At 44.8% G+C, this 27,398-nt stretch overlaps 1 protein-coding gene and 1 pseudogene across 1 annotated transcript in view; both read left to right on the top strand.

Annotated features, from left to right (window-relative positions):
- Positions 1-27,398, top strand: part of LOC126988315 (neurofibromin-like) — a 219,442-nt pseudogene that overhangs the window by 64,659 nt on the left and 127,385 nt on the right.
- Positions 1-27,398, top strand: part of LOC126988316 (neurofibromin-like) — an 84,374-nt gene that overhangs the window by 38,967 nt on the left and 18,009 nt on the right. Inside the window, exons 11-12 of the mRNA XM_050846371.1 lie at positions 19,210-19,348; positions 21,436-21,535. Of these exons, the coding sequence (XP_050702328.1) occupies positions 19,210-19,348; positions 21,436-21,535 (239 nt within the window). The remainder of the gene's footprint in view (positions 1-19,209; positions 19,349-21,435; positions 21,536-27,398) is intronic.

The following is a 27,398-nucleotide window of genomic DNA, read 5'->3' as shown; positions in this document are numbered from 1 at the left end:
ACCGTACCCACCAAAACAAAAACAAATCGTACGCAAGGCATCCCGCCTACTACTGGACTAGACTGGACGCGTTCTACTTGCTGTACCTTACCTGTATTGCTGCTCTTCACTTGGTTTCATTTTGCTGATATCAAACCCCAGGTACGTAAACTTAACTTCCTCTTACTAGGCTGTTATCGTAGGTCCAGTGGCACTCATTAATAGTACCGTTAACTATTCATTTGGTCACAGTGTAATCTCTATATATAAACTGTGGTCACATATCCTTATTTCTCTTTCATTCAACATCTTGCATGGGTCTTTGGAGACCAACAGTGGAGAACCTGGTCACAAGCCCTAATGTTACCTGTGTACTCTTCCAGGTTCCAATCCACGACCGAACTAGCCCCCTAAAGCACACCAGCTGACACTCAAGCAGTCCCGAGGTCATGGAGGTCAGTGCTGACATCAACAAATGGACAGTGCAGACGTTAAAAACGTTTTAAAGTCGAAAGGCATACCATGTTCTGGGTATGGCAAAAGCCAGTTGAAGGACATGGTACTGATGGCACTGCAGCAACCTCATTTAGTGGAAGATGTCCTGCCTCTGAAGGAAGATGATCACACACAGAGGAGATCTATTAAATTATCTGGGACACAAGTCTTGCTTCCAGATCCAAGGACTCTCACTGAGTGGCAGGAGGACTTGAGTACAATGCCCTATATTACTCAAGCCCATGTACTCATGTATCTGGTCTTAAAACAGGGATGGCCAGCAGAACGCATCCAAGCCTATGAAAAGGAATGTGGCTACCAGCTTTATCAGGAGAGACACATCCAGCATGTTCAAGTAAAAAAGCTGGATTATGATGTGTCGTGCATTAAAAGGTACCTGTGTGCGCCAAACCAACAGAATGAGACCCCTTACCAAGTTTGGATGTTTGCCTCTTCTAATGGTGACATCCATGCAGCTGGCTGCCAGTGTATAGGAGTAAGTAGTAGTTTAGTATTTTTCAATAATTTTATAGTATCTTGATGCTTTGCCCTGTTCATTTACCTATATTTTTTTCATCGTCGTTATACATAAGTATAACATGCACCGCTTACCTCCATTAATGGTTATCAGCCTAACCTATACATTTTGTGATGCCCCAGAGTGGCAGATAAGCATGCCTACAGCCTTTCACTGTGTGGTAGCTCTTTAGCGAGATGCATAGAGTGCTGGCCTGGTAAGCCGGAGGTCAGAATTCAAATCCCGGTTGAGTGAAAGTTATTTATCTCACAACGGATCAATTTCTCATATGTTTACGAGTTGGCCTGATGCAAGGAAGCATCAGGGTCATGGAAAAAAGACAGTATATTTCTGTTATCCTTGATCCTCCAATTTATTAGTTTATTAGAGGATAATAGCTTCTAGCTGCATGAAAAGAATAATGTTTATTATCTAAACTTGATTTTTAATTTCATAATTGGTTGTTTGTGATTCATATTATTTAAAAAAAGCTGGCTAAGCTAACTTTGACTTGATTCTAGATACATTAGTAAAGACAAATCTATTATTCTATTATAGAGATGATGGGGGATGCAAGCACGTCTTTGCATTCATCTTCGCCGTATCAGATTTTGTGCAGCGTTGTGGGGTGCAGCCGGGAAGTGCACAGCGTACCTGCACAGACGTGACTTGCACCTGGGACAAGCCTCATGAGCAAAATAAGTGTAACTTTAACCTTGTCACCATTGCGAGCAGGTAGGTGCAATACATTTTGTAGAAAACAGTTTGACACCCAAGGACAATAATAACATGTCACCTAGGAGCTACACTCACCATGTCTTGCCTCCATGTCTACTCTTATGCAGGTTTTCTTTTAATTTGTTTATACATTTAGCTGGATTTGGTTTCTATAATCCTACTCATACTTTACAAATCTTTAACAATCCTCCACTTCTAGCTTCTTTCTATTCTTTCCACTCTCCATAACATAAATCCCTTATTTTAGGGTTTATCTTTTTCCAACTTTCTAAATTTTCACCATAAAAATTGCCTTCTTCATTCTTTGTTAAATGAAAATTTCTTAGAATACAAAGAAACAGGTAGATTGAAATGAGGACGGGAGTGTTTAATTTCCTGAGTTAGGTGTGTGGGTGGATGTGGCAGAGAACAAGAGTTAATGTGCTTCAACAAATGTGAGTGGTTTGGTATTACTGAAGACAGGAATGTAGATGTAGTGCAGCAGATTTGTGGGTGGGTATAGTTGAGAACAGGAATGAATGTTTCTTTGAGGCAAGCAGGCTGCCTTTTGACTGCTGTTCACTCCATATATATTGTTTTCTAACATCTCTTACATTAATTTTACAGCACAGGTGCAGGGAACAGCAGATCCAGTACTCAAAACCTTATAGTTCTGGTAGTTATAAGGCAATATCAGAGTTATATTCCCCTTATACTCCCGACAAAGTTGCAGACGACATTGCAACCACTCTCCAGCATGTACCGGATGCAGCACTGTGGGGTATTGTTCAGGAAGACCAGCCTCCTCTTTACCCTCTATTACAGGATTAGCAAAATGTTTCTTTTCACAGGACAATCAAGGTGAAAGTTTCATCAATTTTTAAAGAGTAAGTATACTAATACAGTTATTTCAGAAATTTTGAAAAACCAAGCGACAACATTTGTGTCCCATATGGAAACAACAGAGAGTGGGGCAATAACTGCAAGTGTGATACACAAAGCTGCCAGATATAAAAGAATGATCCTGATAATTACATAGTAAAAGGAATTATAGAGTCTTCCTTTATAGGGAATAGTGCCACTTCTTATGGGCTAAAGTATGAGGCACTTGCAAGAAAACTACGAGACTCAAATGCGTAAGAAGCATAATGGTTTCAAAGTAAAACGTTCAGGTCTTATCATCAGTAAAATTGCCCCTCATACGAGCCAGCCCAGATGGTATTGTTTCATGTAGGTGCTGTGGAACTGGGATTTTAGAAATTAAGTGCCCTTTTAAACTTCAATTTAAAACCATGACTGGAGAAGATATTGCTAGGGATGGCTCTTACCATATAAAAATAGGAGAAAAGAATAAAGTTACATTGAAGGAAGAGTCTCAGTGGTATACTCAAATACAAACACAGCTAGGTGCCGGCACCTCTTCCTGGTGTGACTTCATTATTTTCACAAAGCAACACCACACCTAACCATTCAAAGAATTTGCTTTGATGAGGAGAGGTTTAATAGAGAGGTGCAAAAGTTTAATTTTTCATGAAAAATTTGTAATGCCAAAATTGCGGGGATGAAGAACTTATTTAGAGGGAACTGACAAGATACTGTTCCATGCTTTTGGCTCTGGCTCTCTCTCTCTCTCTCTCTCTCTCTCCCATTTATTTATGGACTGTGGTGATACGAAAAATTGTTTTGTATGAGATTTGTATTTGTTCATGTTTAAGATTTCTTTGGGTACCTTACTTGCCCTTTGGGGGCAAAGAAGATTGCTGTCACACAAACAAACAAACAAACAAACACACACACACACACACACACACACACACACACACACACACACACACACACACACACACACACACAGAGAATGTAACTTTATATGATGAATCTCAGATGATGTAATAAAATATCTGGAAACAAAAGTAGTTTTATTCACACCTTCATTGACTTATTCATATCCGATAAACCTAATCCAAATTCATAAACAAAATAGTGTACCATAACATTACATAATTATGTGAATTCAGAGCCCTTAAGTATATAATGATATTTGTAAATATAGACATGAACATTGACATTTGTGTCAACATTTAGTTACTGAGAGGGCATTAAATTGCAGAAAACAGCAACTATTACTGAAATTTGATGCAAAAGGGCCAAAGCTTATTATCGAGCTGTCCTGATAAAATTTTGAAATTCTTCATTCTTTCAATAGCACGTTCAACATGCACCCTCAATGAAGCAACCTCCTTGTTCTGATTCTTTCTTGTGCATTTAGTGCCCTTCCTGAACCATCCTCTTTCTTGCGAGTTAAGGGTGGCATGTGCAGTTTGCACCACGTTGCAGCAGTAGGTCTCCAATATTGAACCCTCTATCCACCATGACAGCATCTCCTGGTTCAATTTTGTCTATCAGTTCAACCTCTGCAATGTGCCTATCAGATGTGTTACCACCATATGGAGTTGACACAAATGTAATAATTCCTGTTGGTGTTATGCCAACAGAACTTTAACAGTGTTGTGATGCTTATACATGGAGTATGTCATTGCTTGAGCAGAGCAGTTTGCTGGTTTGTTGATATAAATCTCTGTGCAATCCAAAATTACCCTTGTATCTGCATACTTTACTGGATACCAATCAGGAAGGTTGTCCCTAACTTGCTGAGCTGAAGGCCACAATAGCCACGGTTGCAGTACCTCATACAATACATTTATCCAGGTATTAGTGATGCATGAAACTGAAGCTTGTGAGACTGCAAATAAGTCGCCTAAAACCAGCCGGAAAACCTTGACGGATGTACACAAGTGTAATTAAATACTCATCAAAAGTATCTAGTATTTTCTTACGGCCACGTGCCCCTTTCTTTAAATTTTCCTTTATGCTTTTTGGCCCTTTCCAGTAATTAATTGTTTTTACTCTCTTTTTAATGGTCTGATAAATAGAAATCAAAACACTTTTGTTAGGAAGACCTGTATAGCGCTGAACACTCTTGTCACTAGCAAGAATCCTTCCTCTGGTCCGGGCTCTCTGATCAGTAGGTGCTTCTGTTAGATCTGCCTCCTGAAAAGCATAAAAAAGATTATATAATATATATATATATATATATATATATATATATATATATATATATATATATATATATATATATATATATATATAACTTTCAACAGTTTTCCTTAATTTACTCCAACTTCCTTTTGCCTCAGCGAAAGTGGACACATACCAAAAGAAGCGCAATGAAATTATCTATCTAATGGTGTATAGCGTCGCCTTTCCGTTCACTCAAAATTTTGAGATATAGGCCTTTGAAAAAATATAAGATTTTATACACGGCGGGGCAAGCCGCTATGACAAGATAAAACGCGCTGGCTGGCTGTCTCTCTCTCTCTCTCTCTCTCTCTCTCTCTCTCTCTCTCTCTCTCTCTCTCTCTCTCTCTCTCTCTCTCTCTCTCTCTCTCTGTATGTATTGTGTGTGTGTGTGTGTGTGTGTGTGTGTGTGTGTGTGTGTGTGTGTGTTCAGCTTAGCTCGTACATCGCCTTCTGAGGCGTTTTACTTGTTTATATGTATATATAACTAACCCTTTCAACTTGTACTCCAACATCCTTGGGCTCAGCTGCTGAAGTAGTAGCAATGGCTGATGCTGAATAGGTGTGATCCTGTGGTTCAGCACTACCTCTATCTGGAGAAACTGTTCAGCATCAACTGTGGGAAAATAAAATATAAAGTTCAGATATATGTATCATTCAAAAGACATTTCTACACAATGTCACATATAGGAGCACACAGCCTGCTGCTAGCTCAGCAGCAGAGCAATTAAACTAAAACCCTTAACTTACGGCCTCTGCCCCCCTCGACTAGAGTAATTCTTACATGTTTCAGGAATGATTTGTGAATGTCATTTTATAGAAGGAAATATCTTAGAGTAATTAATACTTTCAACTTCTACAATCCTGTCAGCTACACATGTTTCCAACTTATAAAATAGTAATAAACTTTTACAAGTTGAAACAGTAATGATTAACCTGAAATTCTAAAGTGAATGAGCTGTTTTAAAGTAAATTAACACTAATTTGGCTTCCTTGGCAATGCTTAAGTTTTTTTCCATTACTCTAGTAAGTTTGCTATGCTTAGGTAAAGAAATGCAGGCAATTACTTCATTCATCAGTGTAGGTACAAGTGGTGAATGTTTTCAAGTCGGCTACATGGCACCGATTTATAGAATAACACAATTTCCCTAGACAAAACTCACGTAATAAGTTATTTCTTACACGATTTCTACATTCTAGACCTTCTAAAAGGGATAATAAACCTAATCTGATGTAAAGCAACCCACTTGTAAATTTGTGCCATAAATTTACCATAAAAGATGTTCAAATCAACACTAAAACTGCATGGTATAGTAACATACCTTGAACTGATGCATTGTGAGCCCATGTCTCGACTTCAATATGGACATCAGTTTGTACTTCTTCGTCAGTTTCCTTTATGAAGTCAATGTTGACTGGCAAGGCAGGGGCAGAGTGTGAAGAGGGCAGTGACTGGGTTAGTGGTTCTTGATCGCCTCTGTCAGCCGCTGGTGTTCGTGCTCCAAGCCCACTGATGGCACCAGCGTTGTTTTTCGGCCTCCATTGATTGTAGCCGAACAACTCTGGATCAGGATGCGATGGTGACGGCCCGTTGTTCCAGTCTATAAAGTGATTTGAGCACAGTGCATGGTGTCGGGTGGCTTTCCATGTAGGTCCCCTCTTACATCTGGTCACCCACAAACGTCTTCGGGCAGCCTCTTTTTTCTTTGGAAAACAGGCCCAGCCCTTCACCTCAGGATCCTTCTTCTGCGAAGAGGATTTGCAGTCAACAGCACATATGTAGACTGTCATGTTCGAGGACAGTAGCAGCAACAAGTAAATAAGCGCGCGGGATGTTTGTTTTGGTTCTGGCAGGAGGGTTCGTCAATTTCGATTTCGGCGTCAACTGAGCAGATCATTTCGGCTTCGGCCACACATTTTCGTTTTTTTCGCAAAAAACACGTAACGGTTATGTGTTCCATACTTACTGTGCGAAGAATAATCTCTAGAAAGGCGATACAAATTATTTTTTTTGTAATATTCGCTTTGGTTCACTCGTGAAAATGATGTAGCTGCAACACCCTTCGATCACTGTTTCGCCTCTAAAAGATATTTACATTATGTACTTGAGTTGACATCATAAATTATTATAGACAAATAACATTGTGTTTATATTAGTAAGAATATTGGTATTGAAAATTAATATGTATGGTAAATAAGATTTTTTTCAGGATGCCACTTGGCTGAGCGAGACAAATTCTCCCCGCGTAATTAAGCGTGCTGGTGACTCATGACAACTATTGACTATTGGTGATTTGCGCCATTGGTCACGTATGTCAAGGTGACCTCCACGCACCATCGGAGTGCTAAGTATACAAAACTGAGACGGTAAACACTGACGGACGACATTCCTTTAAGGTGGCGTGATCTATCTGTCGTGGGGTTTTTCCATTGACAATTGTATGCCTAATTCGTGGTGATATTAAATAATAATAATACATTGATATCCTACTATAACAGTCGGACCGGGAAAAGGACCTTGGCATTATAGTGGCCAATAGCCTCAAATCATCCAGTCACGTGGCAATGGTGGCTGCTAAAGCGAACAGCAGACTGGGCATCATCAAACGCAACTTCAGTGTGCTGGATAAGACCATCTTGCTGCCGCTATATCTCTCTCTAGTCCGGCCCATCTTGGACTACGGGGCCCAAGCGTGGTCCCCATACCTGGCAAAGGACATCCAGGCCTTGGAGAGGGTGCAGAGAAGGGCAACAGAGCTAGTACCAGGCATTGCCCAGCTGCCATACGAAGAGCGCTGTAAGCACCTTGGCCTCCAGACGCTACAAGAGAGAAGGGTGAGGGGTGACATGATCCAGACATACAAGCTCCACCGACTGCTGGGCCACTCCTACAAGCTGAGTAAACCAGACCATTGGCGAACCACAATGAAGGGAAACTGGTCTGCCATTAGAGTTATAGACCCGTGGAATAAGCTCTCGGATAATGTGGTATCTGCCCCTTCAATAGCCAGTTTCAAATCGCGGTATGACAGGCATTTGGATCAGGGGCATGAGGCTAACAGGTCTTAGAGGAACACCAAAAGAAGTCACTTGTTATTCCCCCACTATCCACTCATAGGTAAGCATTCATAGGTAAGCTGTAATCCGCCATTTTGCAATACTTATGCATTTTTAACGGTGCTATGGGAGCCCCTTCCCCGCCTTAAATTTTCCGCCCGCTAAGTGCTCCAGCTCCAGCGCTAAGTTAAGCGCCGTTAAGTGTACTTAGCGATGCTAAGAACGTTTGTGTATACGGCCCCAGGTCGTAAAGTTTGGTTGGAGTAGTTTAAATATGCTCCCCCACCCAAATACCCCGAGTTCACGCAGCTCCCCCAAGATCGTTGCGGGAAGGGTATTAATTCGGCCTTCTTTACTTGTAAGTACTTTGTTTTTTACCATGATATCTGGAGGCGTATTATCGTATTCTGGAGGCGTGGAGTCAGTATCCACAATCACCTTGTATACTGGGAATACAAGCCCGTGAAGCAGACTCAGAATCCGGTCAGTAAGGATCCACGTGTTGGAACAGCTCGGGCAAGAGGTTCGAGAGCTTACACTTCCTGCACAAGCCACAGTATTGTTAAAGGCAAGGTGTTGGATGGATCACGGCTAGCCGGCGGTTTTACTTGTGTCGGTGATAAACAATGAAGATACGCTGTGTTTGGTGCCACGGACTCTACTTGGCGGACAGAAGCCTTGCGATGAGGTGACAGCCTGCTAGAGAGAGAGGGCATGAGTGTGGTGGAGGCGTTTATGTGAGCACAGATGGCCGCCGGTGCCACGCCAGATGGTGAGGTGAGCATCGTTTGGTGGGTTCACTACGCTTCTCTCCCAAAACAAGCTTGGGGATCCACTGAGTGCGTGGTTTTCGTATGGGAAACACTAAATTCGTCGCAAACGCTTATTTTAGTGGTGGAGGAGAAATTCCCTAAATTTAAGAAATTTCCCTGGATCTAGGGAGTTTTTTTCCCCCCCCCCCCACTAAAAAAATACGCGAATGCGACTGATTTCGTGTCCCCAACCCGAAACCCGCATTCCACCAGGTCCCCAGTCTTGTATTGGGTGGAGGGGGGAGTATGGGCAAACACTAGAATTTTACCGGTTCAGGTGATGGGTCAGCAATATTTCAGAATCACACCCAAGCTGCCCCATGTCAAGTTTACCTGTTTCAGGCTTTTTATGGCTGAGGTGACAGCTTGGTATTATTTCAGAATCACACCCAAGCTGCCCCATGTCAAGTTTACCTGTTTCAGGCTTTTTATGGCTGAGGTGACAGCTTGGTATTATTTCAGAATCACCCAAGCTGCCCCATGTCAAGTTTACCTGTTTCAGGCTTTTTATGGCTGAGGTGACAGCTTGATATTATTTCAGAATCACACCCAAGCTTACACATTTCCAGCTTTTGGGGTCTCAGGTGGCTGCTCGGGGGTTGTTGAGGGAAGGACAGGAGCCTAGGTGGTACTAATTTTGAGACACGCTTTATTTCAGTGCAAAATATGATGCTGTTTATTATGGAGAAAGTTTTATTTTCCAGAAACCACTGAAAGGTTGACTTTTCAATGCCTGACGTGCACCTGCCCGCCCTGCCCGTAACGGGAGAGCCACTCTTTTACCAGTGGGCCAAAGAGGTGCCCCCCTGGCTAAGTGGGTTATGGGAGGCTCACCCATCAGGCTAGTCGTGTCACTACAGTGTGAGGCCTATCACATACTTAGGTATACTTAGGTGAGTGCTGGACGCAGGCCCAAGGGCCTCTATATCCAGATCTTCAGTAACAGCTCAAAAAAAACTATGGTATGGACATCTGTGGCGAAACAGACAACTTTGCTTCATAGTTAAAAACACTTCTTGATGCTGCCAGTGGCGGTCAAGTCTCTTTTCAAATGTATAAATACTTGGGGCCTCTACTACAGAGGAGGGAAGACTATTCCATACATTTACTATCCTATTCATGTAACTGTTTTGACGGATCCTTGTGTTGCACCTCTTTTTATTCAATTTGTATTGGTGTCCTCTTGTCACTAATTCTTCACGTACATTATAGTCAAGCACTGGAGCCACTCTGGTGTCATATTTCCCCCTTGCAATCTTATAGGTCTCTATCATTTCACCCCTTAACCTCCTATACACCAATGTTGGCAAACTAAGTTCCTTTAACCTTTCTTGGTACGATAGGTGTCTAAGTCCATTTACCATTCTCGTTGATCGCCTTTGCACATTTTCTCCAGGAAGTGATGTCCTTCTTTCTACTCGGACTCCATATCACATTTCCAAATTCCAGCTGTGGTCTCACCAGTACTTTATACAATCTAATAAAATTTTCTTTATTTAAATCCACAAATGACCTTCTGATGAGTCGCATTGTTCTATTGGCTTTATTTATTTTGTCATTAATATGTTGTTCAAATGTAAGATGCTGGTCTACTATTATTCCGAGATCCTTTTTACTATCCACTCGTTCAAGACTTACAGGTTGGTCTTCCTTCTGCATAAAATATTCTCTTTCCACTTGTTGATTCCTTTGCCTTGTCACTGTCATAACCTTGCACTTCGCTGGATGGAACTCCAATAACCAATCCACTGACCAACTTTGTAGCCTGTCCAAATCCCTCTGGAGTGATCCTTGGTCCCCAGAACTTCCAATTTCCTTAAAACATTTAGTGTCGTCAGCAAACATGTATACCGATGACTCAATATTATCTGGCAAGTCATTAATATATATCACAAACAGTAATGGTCCAATAACACTTCCCTGAGGCACTCCACTGACAACATCCTTCCACTCTGACGAGGAACCTCTAACAACCACTTTCTGTTTTCTTCTGTTTAGTAAGGCTTTAATCCAGTATACAAGTTGATCTCCCATTCCATAGGCTTTTAACTTCATCATCAATCTGTTGTGGGACAGTGTCAAATGCCTTTTTTATATCTAGATACACTACATCAAGTTCTCCTCCACCTTCCAGTATTTCAGTCCATGTATCCATTACCTTTAATAACTGTAGTGTAATTGACCTCCCACTGATAAAGCCAAACTGACTCTGGCTAAACAAATTGTTTGCTGACATATGATGAACCATTTTATCTCTCACTATAGACTCCATTACTTTAGATAATATACATGTTAAGCTTACCGGTCTATAGTTGCTTGGCGTTTTCTTACAGCCTTTCTTAAATATAGCCGATATTGTAGCCTGTCTCCATATTTCTGGTACCTTTCCGTTCGAAGTGATGTATTATATAAGCTTTTCAGGGCTCTGCAAGCTCAGAACTAAGTTCCTTTAATATCCTCGGTTGTATTTCATCTGGTTCAGGAGATTTATCCACTTTGAGATTTTTCAGTTTCTCCTTAATTTCATGAGCAGTTATCTCAACCATCTCAAGTCTACTTCCATAATTTCTGGTTGCGATGGGTGGTGGAACTGAATCAAGCTCCTCTATAAATACACTACTAAAGAAATCAGCTAGTACCTGTGCTTTCTCACCATCTGTTTTGTCAATTCTTCTCTGTCCCCTGACTCTGATATGTATAGATCAGCTACACCCTCTTTACCTTCACTTTACTTTTCACATATTTCCAAACGTTTTTTGGGTTCTCCCTTACAGTTAATGAAATTTCCCTTTCCGCTGCCCTCTGCAGTTTCCTCGTCATAGACTTTGCCTTATTTCTTGCCCTGGCATATTCTTTATATTTCTGTTGATCCATGGTCTCAATATACCTTTGCCATGTTCTATGTTTCTTCCTCACTGCTTGTCGTGTCTTCATGTCAAGTGGTGTATTATATTGTCGTTGTCCTGCAGTATCAATGATCTTACTTGGGATAAATTTTGTTTTGCTAACTGAAAATTTTCTGTGATCATCTTCAACTGTTCCTCTACATTATCTTTGCAGTGTTTGAATCCTTCTTCCCATTCGATACTCCCTAAAAATGTACGCATAGCTTCATAGTCCCCTTTATCATAATAAAACTTCTCATATGAGCGCTGGGGTACACTTAAAAAATTTAAGGTCTATTATAAGTACACAGTGATCACTTTTACCAAGGGGGGACTCATATTCAATATTTGATATTATACCTTCCTCTCTGGTCATAATTAAGTCAAGTAAACTTGTTGAAACCATGCCTCTTCCTCTGGTGGCCTGTGATACATGTTGGTACATGTAAGAGTTCCTCACTGCTTCTATAAATTTATATTCCTCTGTTTCTGTGCTCCCTCCCTCTGTAGTCCAATTTTCCCAATCAATTTTGGGATAGTTGAAATCACCAACCATAAAAACGTGTGTATCCCTACCAGAATTCACTTCCACCAATAACTGTCTGAGTTTATCGTTATTTTCCTTACTGCTGTGTGGGCTTCTGTATAAACACCCCATCAGTGCTTCCTCGTTCTTGTTAACTCTCATGCGTATCCATAAAGCCTCTTCAAATTCTGTGTTCATCTCCACTTGCCATGCTGATATACTCTCATGTACATATATTGCTATTCCTCTATTCTCTCTCTTTAAATATAACTTATATCCAGATATTGACATTTCTTCAGCTGTCAAGGGATATCTCAAATTTTTTGGATTAACCTCACATATAAATAACAGAAGTGGCTTGCTTATACAATGCCTTAATCTAAATCTTAACTCGATTAACTTGGTGCTCAAGACATCAGCATTTGTATACCAACACGTCATTGCTCGTATGTCTTTACTATTATTTCCTTTACTTAATTTTTTACCAACCTTCTTGCCCAAGGCGGGCCCTGTACTTTGTATTTATCCTCAAAAATTAAGCCTGACAAAACTAACCAAAGTAAATCTAACCCAACCTGACCTGACCTAACTATATGTGGTAAATTCCAGAAGTACCGTACACCGTCTCCCTGCTGTATACCTCCACCCGTGTCATTGTGAAGGACACCTTTGTGCTGTTTTTGTGCCTTCCTGCCGCTGCCTGTTTTGGGTGTTTTTTCTTTCATTTATTTGATAGATTTTTCATTCCGGTGAGTGTTCTGAGGCATCATTTGGGTATTGCTCCAGAAGTACACCCAAGCCTCTCTACTTCACTTGCATGGGAGTTAAGACTCACATCAGCAGTCACTTCCAGTTATTAGGGACACACCATTACCAGCTGTTCCCTCCTCCCTAGCAGTAGCCTGTCCTTTAGGGGTCAAGACTCACATCAGCAGTCACTTCCAGTTATTAGGGACACACCATTACCAGCTGTTCCCTCCTCCCTAGCAGTAGATTATTGGCAGAATATTGTAAAAAATTAAACATAACAAAACTAACCCAAACTAATCAGTAAAATTCCAGAATAACACCCGGCCCACTACGAAGGACGCCTTTGTGCAGTATTTGCGTCCTTTATTGCCGCTTGCCATTTGGTGTTTTTTTCTTTGATTTTATTGTTTTTTGGTTTGTTTGAGCGTTTTGATCCATCGTTTGTTGTGGAGACGAATAATTATAATAGCCACAGTAAGACCACGTTGATCTTGGCCCTCGACTCTACGGCCACCGTGTCATGTGCAGGCCGCTCTGGCCTGAATGGTGTCAGGTTAGGTCAGGTTAGGCTGGATTTCATTTGGTGAGGTCAGGTTAGGCTGGATTTCATTTGGTGAGGTCAGGTTATGCTGGATTTCATTTGGTGAGGTCAGGTTATCCTGGATTTCATTTGGTGAGGTCAGGTTATCCTGGATTTCATTTGGTTAGGTCAGGTTATCCTGGATTTCATTTGGTGAGGTCAGGTTATGCTGGATTTGATTTGGTGAGGTCAGGTTAGGTTGGATTTCATTTGGTGAGGTCAGGTTAGGCTGGATTTCATTTGGTGAGGTCAGGTAATGCTGGATTTGATTTGGTGAGGTCAGGTAATGCTGGATTTGATTTGGTGAGGTCAGGTTATCCTGGATTTCATTTGGTGAGGTCAGGTTATGCTGGATTTCATTTGGTGAGGTCAGGTTATCCTGGATTTCATTTGGTGAGGTCAGGTTATGCTGGATTTCATTTGGTGAGGTCAGGTTATCCTGGATTTCATTTGGTTAGGTCAGGCTAGAGTTCATTTGGCCAGGTCAGGTTATGCTGGATATAGTTAGTTTATATGCTGGATTTCATTTGGTTAGGTCAGAGTAGGTTAGATTTAGATTGGTTAGATCAGATATCGTCAAGCTAGGCTAGATTTAGTTTATTTAGGTCAGGTTACACTAGATTTGCTTTGGTCAGGTCAGATCAGCTTAGATTTAGTTTATTTAGGTCAGGTTACACTAGATTTGCTTTGGTCAGGTCAGATCAGCTTAGATTTAGTTTATTTAGGTCAGGTTACACTAGATTTGCTTTGGTCAGGTCAGATCAGCTTAGATTTAGTTTATTTAGGTCAGGTTACACTAGATTTGCTTTGGTCAGGTCAGGTTAGATTAGATTTAGTTTATTTAGGTCAGGTTACGCTAGATTTGCTTTGGTCAGGTCAGGTTAGATTAGTTTGGTCAGGTCAGATCAGCTTAGATTTAGTTTATTTAGGTCAGGTTACGCTAGATTTAGTTTGGTCAGGTCAGGTTAGATTAGTTTGGTCAGGTCAGGTCAGGTGAGATTAGTTTGGTCAGGTCAGGTTAGATTTAGTTTGGTTAGGTCAGGTCAGGTTTTATTTAGTTTGGTTAGGTCAGGTTTGATTTAGTTTGGTTAGGTCAGGTCAGGTTAGATTAGTTTGGTCAGGTCAGGTGAGATTAGTTTGGTCAGGTCAGGTCAGGTTAGATTTAGTTTGGTTAGGTCAGGTCAGGTTAGATTTAGTTTGGTTAGGTCAGGTTTGATTTAGTTTGGTTAGGTCAGGTTTGATTTAGTTTGGTTAGGTCAGGTCAGGTTTTATTTAGTTTGGTTAGGTCAGGTCAGGTTTTATTTAGTTTGGTTAGGTCAGGTCAGGTTTTATTTAGTTTGGTCAGGTCAGGTCAGGTTTTATTTAGTTTGGTCAGGTCAGGTCAGGTTAGATTTAGTTTGGTTAGGTCAGGTCAGGTTTTATTTAGTTTGGTTAGGTCAGGTCAGGTTTTATTTAGTTTGGTTAGGTCAGGTCAGGTTTAGTGTTTTCCGGTAATACGTGTGGCAGGCTTCACGCTGTGCCGGTGTTGTCACTGGCGGCAGAGGGTCACGCCGCCTGCTGCTGCACGGGATCACACACACATTTCACGGTTCTTTTCACACTTGCTTTTTCTTTCTCTTCACTCTTTCCTGTGGTTTTCCGGGAGGTTTAAAGTTAAGGAGAAAATATGTATGACAGCAGATGAAGTAGGAAATGAGATATTGGCGCGTGAATAATGGCAGTCTTGACCCCATTGTCACGGCCATGTTACGGTTATTACTCACACGCACAACGCCTCAAAACACTCTCCTTAACTTGAAAAAACTATCAAGTGGAAGAAAACTCTGGAAACAGGAAACTGCAGCAGGGAAGTGTTTACCCTCGCTGCAAATTAAGGACTTTGGGCACTCGAGACACGGCCGAGTTGCTTGCCGTCTGAACCACTCGTGTGTGAGGCAGTGATTTCCCGGCATAGTGTCCGGGAGGATGTGTCAAGGGATGTGCTTCCATTTATTGCATTCTGGCAGCGGGGCACAAGCCAGGTCAGGTCAGGTCAGGTATAGTTGAGAGGGGGCTTGCACTCAGGAGGGTATATTCATGTCAACTCAATTCATCTCAGTGTTTCCATGTTATATTATCTCCAGTGAATGTCAGACTGCAAGTTTGGGTATAATTGCCGGCGCAGTGTTGCGGGAAAATGTTGCAGGGGTGGAGGCGGGCGTGGAGTGTTTTCTCACACAGGAAGGGGAGGCAGTAGTTGGGGGCTGCAGGGGTGGAGGCGGGTGTGGAGTGTTTTCTCACACAGGTAGGGGAGGCAGTAGTTGGGGGCTGCAGGGGTGGAGGCGGGTGTGGAGTGTTTTCTCACACAGGTAGGGGAGGCAGTAGTTGGGGGCTGCAGGGGTGGAGGCGGGTGTGGAGTGTTTTCACACACGGGTTGGGGTGGCTGTTGTTGGGGGCTGCAGGGGTGGAGGCGGGTGTGGAGTGTTTTCTCACACAGGTAGGGGAGGCAGTAGTTGGGGGCTGCAGGGGTGGAGGCGGGCGTGGAGTGTTTTCTCACACAGGAAGGGGAGGCAGTAGTTGGGGCTGCAGGGGTGGAGGCAGGTGTGGAGTGTTTTCTCACACAGGTAGGGGAGGCAGTAGTTGGGGCTGCAGGGGTGGAGGCAGGTGTGGAGTGTTTTCTCACACAGGTGGGAGGCAGTAGTTGGGGCTGCAGGGGTGGAGGCGGGTGTGGAGTATTTTCTCACACAGGAAGGGAGGTAGTAGTTGGGGCTGCAGGGGTGGAGGCGGGTGGAGTGTTTTCTCACACAGGTAGGGAGGCAGTAGTTGGGGCTGCAGGGGTGGAGGCGGGCGTGGGTGTTTTCTCACACAGGAAGGGAGGCAGTAGTTGGGGGCTGCAGGGGTGGAGGCTGGTGTGGAGTGTTTTCTCACACAGGTAGGGGAGGCAGTAGTTGGGGCTGCAGGGGTGGAGGCAGGTGTGGGTGTTTTCTCACACAGGAAGGGAGGCAGTAGTTGGGGGCTGCAGGGGTGGAGGCGGGTGTGGGTGTTTTCTCACACAGGAAGGGGAGGCAGTAGTTGGGGGCTGCAGGGGTGGAGGCGGGTGTGGGTGTTTTCTCACACAGGAAGGGAGGCAGTAGTTGGGGCTGCAGGGGTGGAGGTGGGTGTGGGAGTTTTCTCACACAGGTAGGGGAGGCAGTAGTTGGGGCTGCAGGGGTGGAGGCGGGCGTGGAGTGTTTTCTCACACAGGAAGGGGAGGCAGTAGTTGGGGGCTGCAGGGGTGGAGGTGGGTGTGGAGTGTTTTCTCACACAGGAAGGGAGGCAGTAGTTGGGGCTGCAGGGGTGGAGGCAGGTGTGGGTGTTTTCTCACACAGGTAGGGAGGCAGTAGTTGGGGGCTGCAGGGGTGGAGGCGGGTGTGGAGTGTTTTCTCACACAGGAAGGGGAGGCAGTAGTTGGGGGCTGCAGGGGTGGAGGCGGGCGTGGAGTGTTTTCTCACACAGGTAGGGGAGGCAGTAGTTGGGGGCGGGTGGGGTGGTGGCGGGGGTGGAGTGTTTTCTCACACAGGTAGGGGAGGCAGTAGTTGGGGGCTGCAGGGGTGGAGGCGGGCGTGGAGTGTTTTCTCACACAGGTAGGGAGGCAGTAGTTGGGGCTGCAGGGGTGGAGGCGGGCGTGGAGTGTTTTCTCACACAGGTAGGGAGGCAGTAGTTGGGGGCTGCAGGGGTGGAGGTGTGGAATGTTTTCTCACACAGGAAGGAGGCAGTAGTTGGGGGCTGCAGGGGTGGAGGTGGGAGTGGAATGTTTTCTCACACAGGTAGGGGAGGCATTAGTTGGGGCTGCAGGGGTGGAGGCAGGCGTGGAGTGTTTTCTCACACAGGTAGGGAGGCAGTAGTTGGGGCTGCAGGGGTGGAGGCGGGCGTGGGTGTTTTCTCACACAGGTAGGGAGGCAGTAGTTGGGGGCTGCAGGGGTGGAGGCAGGTGTGGAGTGTTTTCTCACACAGGTAGGGGAGGCAGTAGTTGGGGGCTGCAGGGGTGGAGGCGGGTGTGGAGTGTTTTCTCACACAGGAAGGGGAGGCAGTAGTTGGGGGCTGCAGGGGTGGAGGCAGGTGTGGAGTGTTTTCTCACACAGGTAGGGGAGGCAGTAGTTGGGGGCTGCAGGGGTGGAGGCAGGTGTGGAGTGTTTTCTCACACAGGAAGGGGAGGCAGTACTTGGGGCTGCAGGGGTGGAGGCAGGTGTGGAGTGTTTTCTCACACAGGAAGGGAGGCTGTAGTTGGGGGCTGCAGGGGTGGAGGCCGGCGTGGAGTGTTTTCTCACACAGGAAGGGGAGGCAGTAGTTGGGGGCTGCAGGGGTGGAGGCGGGTGTGGAGTGTTTTCTCACACAGGTAGTGGAGGCAGTAGTTGGGGCTGCAGGGGTGGAGGCAGGTGTGAGTGTTTTCTCACACAGGTAGGGGAGGCAGTAGTTGGGGGCTGCAGGGGTGGAGGCGGGTGTGGAGTGTTTTCTCACACAGGTAGGGGAGGCAGTAGTTGGGGGCTGCAGGGGTGGAGGCAGGTGTGGAGTGTTTTCTCACACAGGTAGGGGAGGCAGTAGTTAAGGGCTGCAGGGGTGGAGGCAGGTGTGGAGTGTTTTCTCACACAGGTAGGGGAGGCAGTAGTTGGGGGCTGCAGGGGTGGAGGCAGGTGTGGAGTGTTTTCTCACACAGGTAGGGGAGGCAGTGGTTGGGGGCTGCAGGGGTGGAGGCAGGTGTGGAGTGTTTTCTCACACAGGAAGGGGAGGCAGTAGTTGGGGGCTGCAGGGGTGGAGGCAGGTGTGGAGTGTTTTCTCACACAGGTAGGGGAGGCAGTAGTTGGGGGCTGCAGGGGTGGAGGCAGGTGTGGAGTGTTTTCTCACACAGGTAGGGGAGGCAGTAGTTGGGGGCTGCAGGGGTGGAGGCGGGTGTGGAGTGTTTTCTCACACAGGAAGGGGAGGCAGTAGTTGGGGGCTGCAGGGGTGGAGGCAGGTGGAGTGTTTTCACACAGGTAGGGGATGCAGTTGTTGGGGGCTTCAGGGTTGGAGGCGGGTGTGGAGTGTTTTCTCACACAGGTAGTGGATGCAGTAGTTGGGGGCTGAAACATTCAATAAGTTCATAATGAAGTGCTTCAGCGCGTCCTGCTGCCACTCAGCAAGCGTTGGTGCTGGAATTGTTATATCAACACCTCGGCCTCGGGGAATTCAAGGATGGCGGCTGAGGGCCTCAAGGTTTGCAGAGTTAACCAATCCAGTTGTATTAGAGATCAGCGGCGGGGTCCGTGTGCCCCTGCCCCACGAGCATTGGGGGGCAGGTTTACTATGTGAATGTAATCCAAACATTAAGACAAAACTGCCACTGCAGTGTTCCTGCTTGTTTTCCTGCTTGGCTGTCTGGCATGTCACTCCATCATCACCAGCCTCTTCCTCTAATTGTCCCCCTTCCTCCTCCTCCTCCTCCTCCTCTGCCGTCAACAACCAGAGCCACCAGTGAGGGGCAGCGAGGGCAGGCCGCCTCGCTGCCTCCCTGGGGACCAACAGCAGGAAACGTCAAAACTGTTCTGTCACTAAATCCTTTCCATTTTTCACTCAGGAGTGGGCAGAGTACTGGAGCACCTGATGGCACTTAGACAGAAGAGGGCGTGGCATTAACGGCCCATCTCCTGCACCCCAGGATGTGGTGTTGGCCATGCTGGGAGGAGTACAGCGCCAGGAGACAGCTGCTCAAGTGAGGGTCTGAGGTGGACGCTGTGCTCAGCGCTCGCTGCGTCCACGCTGCCGCTGACCTCAGGACCCCTTGGTGTATCCCTCGCCTCGCCTGCCGCTTGGTCCCTGAGTGTGGCGTCGGGGGAACCTTGCCGCCCGCTGCAGCTTCCCTGAGGTTCCTGACCTCACCCACCCCAGTGGTGGGCAGCGGAGGCTGCAAGGCCGGGCAGCAGCCTGAGTGGCGGGACCAGCAGGAACACTGTCACTGCTGTGAGGACCAGAAGAACACAACCACCACCAACAACAACAACGGCAACAACAACAACAGCATAACCACCACCAACAACAGCAACTATATCACCACCACCACCACCACCACTGACAACAACAACAGCAACTATATCACCACCACCACCACCACCACTGACAACAACAACAGCAACTATATCACCACCACCACCACCACCTTGCTGCTGGCACCTTCGGCCACAAAGGAAAGGGAAAGTTTGAGTGTGACAAGATTTGAGACTGGGAGCAAGTTCAGCAGACACAGCCTTGCACACACTGGTGAGGGAAACCATGAGTGGCCAGCGTGTGGGGAAAGACTCCCTGGGAAGGATGACCTCAGCAAATACACCCACACACTCTGCTGAAGGAGCCCTTGAATGCCAAGACTGTGGCAAAAGGTTCAGATACCAGAGTGACCTCAACAGACACACCCTTACACACACTGGTGAAAGACCTCATGAATGCCAAGAGTGTGGCAAAAGGTTCAGTAGGAAGGGTCACCTCAACACACACACACCCTTACACACACTGGCAAAAGGCCTCATGAGTGTGAGGTTTGTGGTGACACATTCATCAGGAAGAGCCATCTCGAGGTACACACTTACACACACACTGGTGAAAGGCCTCATGAGTGTGAGGTTTGTGGTGACACATTCATCAGGAAGAGCCATCTCGAGGTACACACTTACACACACACTGGTGAAAGGCCTCATGAGTGTGAGGTTTGTGGTGACACATTCATCAGGAAGAGCCATCTCGAGGTACACACTTACACACACACTGGTGAAAGGCCTCATGAGTGTCTGGAATGTGGAGAAAGGTTCAGAGAGAAGCAAACCCTGGAGCGTCACTCCTTCAGACACTCTGGCCTGAGAGAGTTCAAGTGTGACGTGTGTGGGAAGCACTTCAAGATGAAGGGGGACATTGCCCGGCACATGAAGACCCACTTCTGAGGTGCCGTGTTGTGCTGCTGTGTGGGACCTCAGTGACGGGGAACCAGTCATCAACACCACCTGGAGAGGACTGGCACCATGTTGTGGCTGACTGCTGAGAGATGCACCAACAAGCTGCACCACAGTGAACAGTGCCGTCTGCCCCGAGCCAGAGTGGTAACAACTCTGTCACCTTGCCCTGGCACAGTGCAGCAGCCAACAAGCAGCACCACAGTGAACAGTGCCGTCTGCCCCGAGCCAGAGTGGTGACAACTCTGTCACCTTGCCCCAGCACAGTGCAGCAGCGGTGACTGGGGCCGCCACAACAGACCATCACCAGGATTATCAAGGAGACGCTGTGTGAAGGTTTGTCACGTCTCCCTGCGCTCCACAAGAAACCCGGCCCAGCAGAGACCACTGGTGCAGACTGCCGGCCTGGGAGCTGTGATGGACGGAGCTTGTTCGGTTTGCTGCCCCGAGGGAAAGGAAGGCAGAATATGTAGCTGGGCAAGGCGTGCACACCAGGAACACTCCAGTGGTGTTTGTCAAGCCTTGTATTGGTGGCCAGTGGCCGGGTGAGTACACACACTAGGATTTAACTATTGAAATAAATGTTTTGTGCAATTCCAAGGTATTGTGAAGATAATTCATCAGTGGATACAGTTCAATAACATTAAATTTAATTGAATTGAAACACTTATTTTTGATCCTCCTTCCACAGAGTTGTCCTCCGCAGCAAGGAGCACACCAGACACACACATTTCTTGTCCTCCTTCCACAGAGTTGTCCTCCACACCAAGGAGCACACCAGACACACACGTTTCTTGTCCTTCTTCCACAGAGTTGTCCTCCACACCAAGGAGCACACCAGACACACACATTTCTTGTCCTCCTTCCACAGAGTTGTCCTCCACACCAAGGAGCACACCAGACACACACATTTCTTGTCCTCCTTCCACAGAGTTGTCCTCCACACCAAGGAGCACACCAGACAGACACGTTTCTTCAGGTCTTTGCCAAAAACTCACTGAGGAACAGAGAAGAGAAACTTACTTGTGTTTTGCTTTCATCTTTCTTCCATTGGTTTATATTTTCCCTTATTTCCACAAACAACTCTAACAGATCTTCCTTTCCCAGGTTTGCCCGAGACCCGCGCACCCATTACCTGGACCAGCGGGGTGACCACCACTTCAGGAGCCCCAGGGACCCTCAGCCAGGGCGACGCACGGGACTCAAGGTGGGTGTGGGTCTTGGGCCCTGTGCTGTCCAAATCCCTTATGCAAGAGTTAACCAGCTTCTTCATCCCTGTGCTGTCCAAATCCTTTATGCAAGAGTTAACCAGCATCTTCATTCCTTCCTCCCTGTGCTGTCCAAATCCCTTATGCAAGAGTTAACCAGCATCTTCATTCCTTCATCCCTGTGCTGTCCAAATCCCTTATGCAAGAGTTAAACAGAATCTTCATTCCTTCCTCCCTGTGCTGTCCAAATCTCTTATGCAAGAGTTAACCAGTATCTTCATTCCTTCATCCCTATGCTGTCCAAATCCCGTATGCAAGAGTTAACCAGCATCTTCATTCCTTCATCCCTGTGCTGTCCAAATCCTTTATGCAAGAGTTAACCAGCATCTTCATTCCTTCATCTCTGTGCTGCCCAAATCCCTTATGCAAGAGTTAACCAGCATCTTCATTCCTTCATCCTTGTGCTGTCCAAATCCCTTATGCAAGAGTTAACCAGCATCTTCATTCCTTCATCCTTGTGCTGTCCAAATCCCTTATGCAAGAGTTAACCAGCATCTTCATTCCTTCCTCCCTGTGCTGTCCAAATCCCTTATGCAAGAGTTAACCAGCTTCTTCATCCCTGTGCTGTCCAAACCCTTTATGCAAGAGTTAACCAGCATCTTCATTCCTTCCTCCCTGTGCTGTCCAAACCCTTTATGCAAGAGTTAACCAGCATCTTCATTCCTTCCTCCCTGTGCTGTCCAAACCCTTTATGCAAGAGTTAACCAGCATCTTCATTCCTTCCTCCCTGTGCTGTCCAAATCCTTTATGCAAGAGTTAACCAGCTTCTTCATCCCTGTCATGTCCAAACCCTTTATGCAAGAGTTAACCCATCTTCATTCCTTCCTCCCTGTGCTGTCCAAATCCCTTATGCAGAGTTAACCAGCATCTTCACATTCCTTCATCCCTGTGCTGTCCAAATTTATGCAAGAGTTTACCAGCACCTTCATTCCTTCATCCCTGTGCTGTCCAAATCCCTTCTGCAAGAGTTAACCAACATCTTCAATCCTTCATCCCTGTGTTGTCCAAATCCCTTCTGCAAGAGTTAACCAGCATCTTCAATCCTTCATCCCTGTGCTGTCCAAATCCCTTCTGCAAGACTTAAACAGCACCTTCAATCCTTCATCCCTGTGCTGTCTAAATCCCTTATGCAAGAGTTAACTGTAGAACTAGCTTAGCAATTTGGCTAACACAGAGAGTAACCATTAGGTCCCCCACTGTAGAATATATTGAAAAAAATACAAAATCGTATTTCTTGACCTCCAAAGCTACAAATCTCTAAAAATAGACATTCCTGAATACAATCACAGTATTTAAATTAAAGTTTATCTCTACGTTGGAATGGCGAGGTGCCGTGGAGAAGCCTAAGGGCCGGCAACAGGTGATGTGTTATCTTTTCTGTAGTGAGTCTTGAGAATTGTTCTATTGGTGTCTGGTAACATTCATGGTGCGTCGATACCAACTTCTTTTGACACGTGCTACGGCTTGATCAACAGGGGCATATCCAGCAGGAGCATCTGGCAAATTAATGCGGCACTATGGATGTGATCTCAACTTGGCTGGCAGTATCTTCCTTTCACAATAAATTGTTTGATATTGACATCATCACATAAACTGATGGTGTCCTCTTTATTCAGTGTATCTCAATAAGCCCACTTGAGACACAGAGAAAAACAGTCCATTTATATACAAAAGAATGAAAGAGCCCTTGTTAGAACTATAGTATCTTTTATGTTAGGCCAATGCATCAACCAGGTCCGTGGAAAAGATGGAAAAGGAATAAAATGAACACGTTCCAACAATTGTATCATTTTTCGGTTCAGTGTGTCCGCCGCTCAGGATATGGAAAGAGAAAAGTAATTGGTCCTCCCGAAAAAACAAAAAACAGGCATTCCATCTTTCTTTTAGCGGTAAGCGTTGTGACGCTGAACGCTCCGGATGAAGACATTCCTCGTCCATTCCTTTGTGCAAGTCAAGCAAACATTTTGTAGATTTTAGAAAACATCCACTACTCCCCTCCTCTTCCTCTCCTTTTCCTCTCCCTTCCTGCCCCTTTCTCTTGTCCGACCCCTCCTCTAATTTCTTTACCGTTCACTTCCTTCACAGCCATTCTCTCCTCATTCTCTTCCCTTCCCCTCCCTTGTATCTCTCCTCCCAGTCCCTTTATCCCTCAGTTCATTCATATCTTCCCTCTCTCCTATTCCCTTTTCTTCCCATTCACTTGAGTTTCTTTCTCTTTCTTTCATCTTCATTTCTCCTTCTTTCCCTTTCCCGATTAATTATTCAACTTTTATCCCTTCCTCTTTTCCCTCCAATCTACAGTATCATTCCCTACTCCAGTCTCACTTTTTGTATTCCTTCTCCTTTCCTTCCCTTTTCCCTCATTAGTCCATCCCCTCCTCTCCCATCCCTTTTCCATTCTTTTTTCTTTCGCACTTCCCTCTCTCTTCGTTTTCCTTCCACCCCGTTTGACCTATCTTCCCTTTTCTCTGTGGGGACAGCTATGACGGGAATTTCAAACATTACATTCATCTTTATCTGTTGATTTGTTGATTTGTTTGTTTGTCAGTAGTCACGTGTAGGGAAAGGGTTCCATTCGTGTTCTGTTGCAGTTTGTCAATGATTTTGCTATGAATCTACATACTGTTGCTTATTTTGTTACTATTTTTTCGCTCTTCATTCATCTTGCTTTGTTCTTAGTGCACATTTATATTATTTCACCACTAGAATCATCATGTTTATCATCAATGTTGTCATCCAAACTAAACTAATGGGAACAATTTCGTTATACCAGAACTGTCATTTTATTTCTTCTTTTATTCCTCCAACTAACCATTCACTCCCCAACATTACTTCAAATTGGAATTCTTTGCCTTCGTGTAACAACCAACGTAACACTCGCCGTGAACGTTAACATGCACGTCATGTCATACCTGCTCCGTTTTCATCTGATATGTTCAATTCCACTAAAACAACTCCACTCTTTACCATCTCTCTCTCTCTCTCTCTCTCTCTCTCTCTCTCTCTCTCTCTCTCTCTCTCTCTCTCTCTCTCTCTCTCTCTCTCTCTCTCTCTCTCTCTCTCTCTCAGATGACGTTATTCCTACGTGTACTCGTCCTTCACTTTCCTTTTTACCTTAGATTTCACTTTTTTCAGGTATGCAAGTGAATGAATGAGATACCTGGCCATTTCGTGTTTCTTTTTTTTTTTTTTTTTAGGTTCCTCTTCCTTTCTGGTGCATCCAAGTCTTCATCATAAAAAAAGTAAAGACCGGCAGTGCATTACATGGGCTGACAATGTGATGATGCGCGTACTCAGCCTGTCATCATGCAGGCTCTCGGTTCCTATGTATAAATGAATCCTTCCTCTGAGCTCCTCTTTCAAGTATTTTTTTCCCTCATCGTCGCGCGGACACACTCAGTAGCTAGGCATAATGCATTTCAGAAAGAGAGAGAGAGAGAGAGAGAGAGAGAATAGCAATAAAAATAATAAAACGAAAGAATTATTTAGTTTCGTTTTCACGTCACATAAAAACACAAAAAAAACATGAAAATTTGGCCACGACGTCAAAACAAAGTAGAAAAAAAGAAAATCCGTAAGTTATATATTATTCTCTCTTTAGTTTTTAATCAAATTTCGTGTTGCGCAATTTTTTATCAATCTGCCACACCTGTTGTTGCTTGTAATTATGGAAGTAAACTTGTGCCGTGATTTATACCTTGGTGTTGTTGGTTAATGGAGGAGGTGGAGTAGGAGGAAAGAAAAAGGAGGAGGAGGAGGAGGAGGAGGAGGAGGAGGAAGAGGCACCTTACTTATGAGATTGTATGCCCCTATACTTTATCCTAAAATTCCATATTCATCCTCTACAAAATTACCTTTTTAACCTTAAATATGTGAGCAAATAAATTATATCTAATTTTCTCTCTCTCTCTCTCTCTCTCTCTCTCTCTCTCTCTCTCTCTCTCTCTCTCTCTCTCTCTCTCTCTCTCTCTCTCTCTCTCTCTCTCTCTCTCTCTCCAACACCCCCACCACCCAGACACGCTCACAAACAACTACAATAATGGAATGTATCAGCCGGTCGTCTCACCATTGTGCAGGCGCCGCCACCCACCTTCCGCCTGACACTAAGAAGGATTACACTCAGGATTAGACGCGACGACTCCCAAAATAGATTCCCGGCCCCGTGTTGAACTGAATTGCATCGCGAAGTCTTTTTCCCTCTCCTCGCTATCACACCCTTTTCTGTCTGGCCTCCTCCTTCTCACGTTTTTCTCTTCTATCCCTTTACTCTTTTTCTTTCTTTGTCTATCTCACGAACATTCTTTTCAGGTTTATGTTTTCTTATGTAATTCTTCCATTTCTTCCTCCTTTTTATTTGTTTTCCACCTATACTCGTAATTGATCTTTCTTTTTTTTTCCTTCCGATAACTTTCCTCCCTCAATTTTCCTTCATTTCGAAATTTTTTGCCTCATCCGTATATAACATGGTAACATAAGGAGTCTGCAAGAGCCGGGTAGGCCTATACACGGCAGCTCATCTAAGCCTAACCGTTCCTAACCTCACCATCCTTGAATATTCATTGCCCACTCTTTACCTGTAGTTTTTTTTATCAGTACCCCTTTTCACTATCCCCTTTTATGCTATTTGTTGCTCTTCTCTTTTCTGAAACGTCTTCATCAATTTTTTTTCTTTTTCTGTTGTTGTAAATTGTTATAATCTCACTAAATATATCAACTTGTCGCGTTTTATATTACTTATCATTCACTCCTTTCATGTCATCTCCTTTATTCATTCCTTTCTCTTTTTCCTTTCTTGTTTGTTTTTTTCCATTTTCTCTTCCTTGCCTTAGTTTCCTTTCCATGCTTTACTCGTTTCATTCCATCCACGTTTGCTTTTCTCTTTTCAATTTCCAAGTTCACATTTTCCTTCCCCCTTTCTCCTTTCCGTGATATACTTCGCCGTTTACTCCTTTCCTTTTACATTATTCTCACATTTGTTACCTTTGCTTCAGGTCACGGCTCGCTATCTGTTGTGTTGTGTTTACCTTATTCTCTCCTTCCTTCCCTGCCCCCGTGTGTTGTTCTTTATGGGGTTTGCATTCACTCGCTACACTTTAGGGCAGCCTTACCTTTACTTCCTACTCTTTAAGGGCTAAATCTAACTCGTCCTATACCCTCTGCTCTTTAAGGCTCGCCATCACACGCTGCTCTTTAACCCTTCTCTTCATGTGTCATCCTTTAAGGGGTTTTCTCCCACCTCCTGCCCTTTAAGGTTACACTCTTACACCTGTTAGTTCCCTTTAAGGTCACTCACATGTGTTCACCTATATACAGAGTTGCCCGTTTTCTTTTATTGCTCTTTGTTTTTCCCTCTCGTAATCGGTTTGACTTGTGTTTTGTACCTTTTTTCCTGTTTTCTTTGCTTCCATCCTTCCCTCATTCATTCTTGTTACTCATTAAGGGGTTTAAGACTTCCCCTTATTCATCACTATTTAAATGTCCCTTCCTGTAGATATAACTTGTTTTTTTTCTGTTCCTTTTCTTTCTTGTTTTCTCTATTTTTTTCCTACCGCCTCTTGCCTCTCTCAGACTCTTAGTACTAGTCTTGTAAGGGGTCACTCACCTATATACTCACTAACCTATATCACTACGGCTTGTCCTCATTTCTTACTGCTTATGGTTTTCTCCCCACGTGTTAATTGCGTCTTGTTTTCTGTATACTATTCTTTCTTTTCGTCCTTCCTTCCTTCCTTCCTTCCTCCCGCCCCTCGCTCCTCCCGCCTCTCTCAAACGTATATTACCCGCCTTAAGGGTACCTGGCGG

The sequence above is a fragment of the Eriocheir sinensis genome, chromosome 69 (assembly GCF_024679095.1).
Source record: "Eriocheir sinensis breed Jianghai 21 chromosome 69, ASM2467909v1, whole genome shotgun sequence".
Classification (NCBI taxonomy): Eukaryota; Metazoa; Arthropoda; class Malacostraca; order Decapoda; family Varunidae; genus Eriocheir; species Eriocheir sinensis.
Note: the sequence above shows the minus strand (reverse complement) of the source record. Positions and strands in the feature narration are given on the sequence as shown.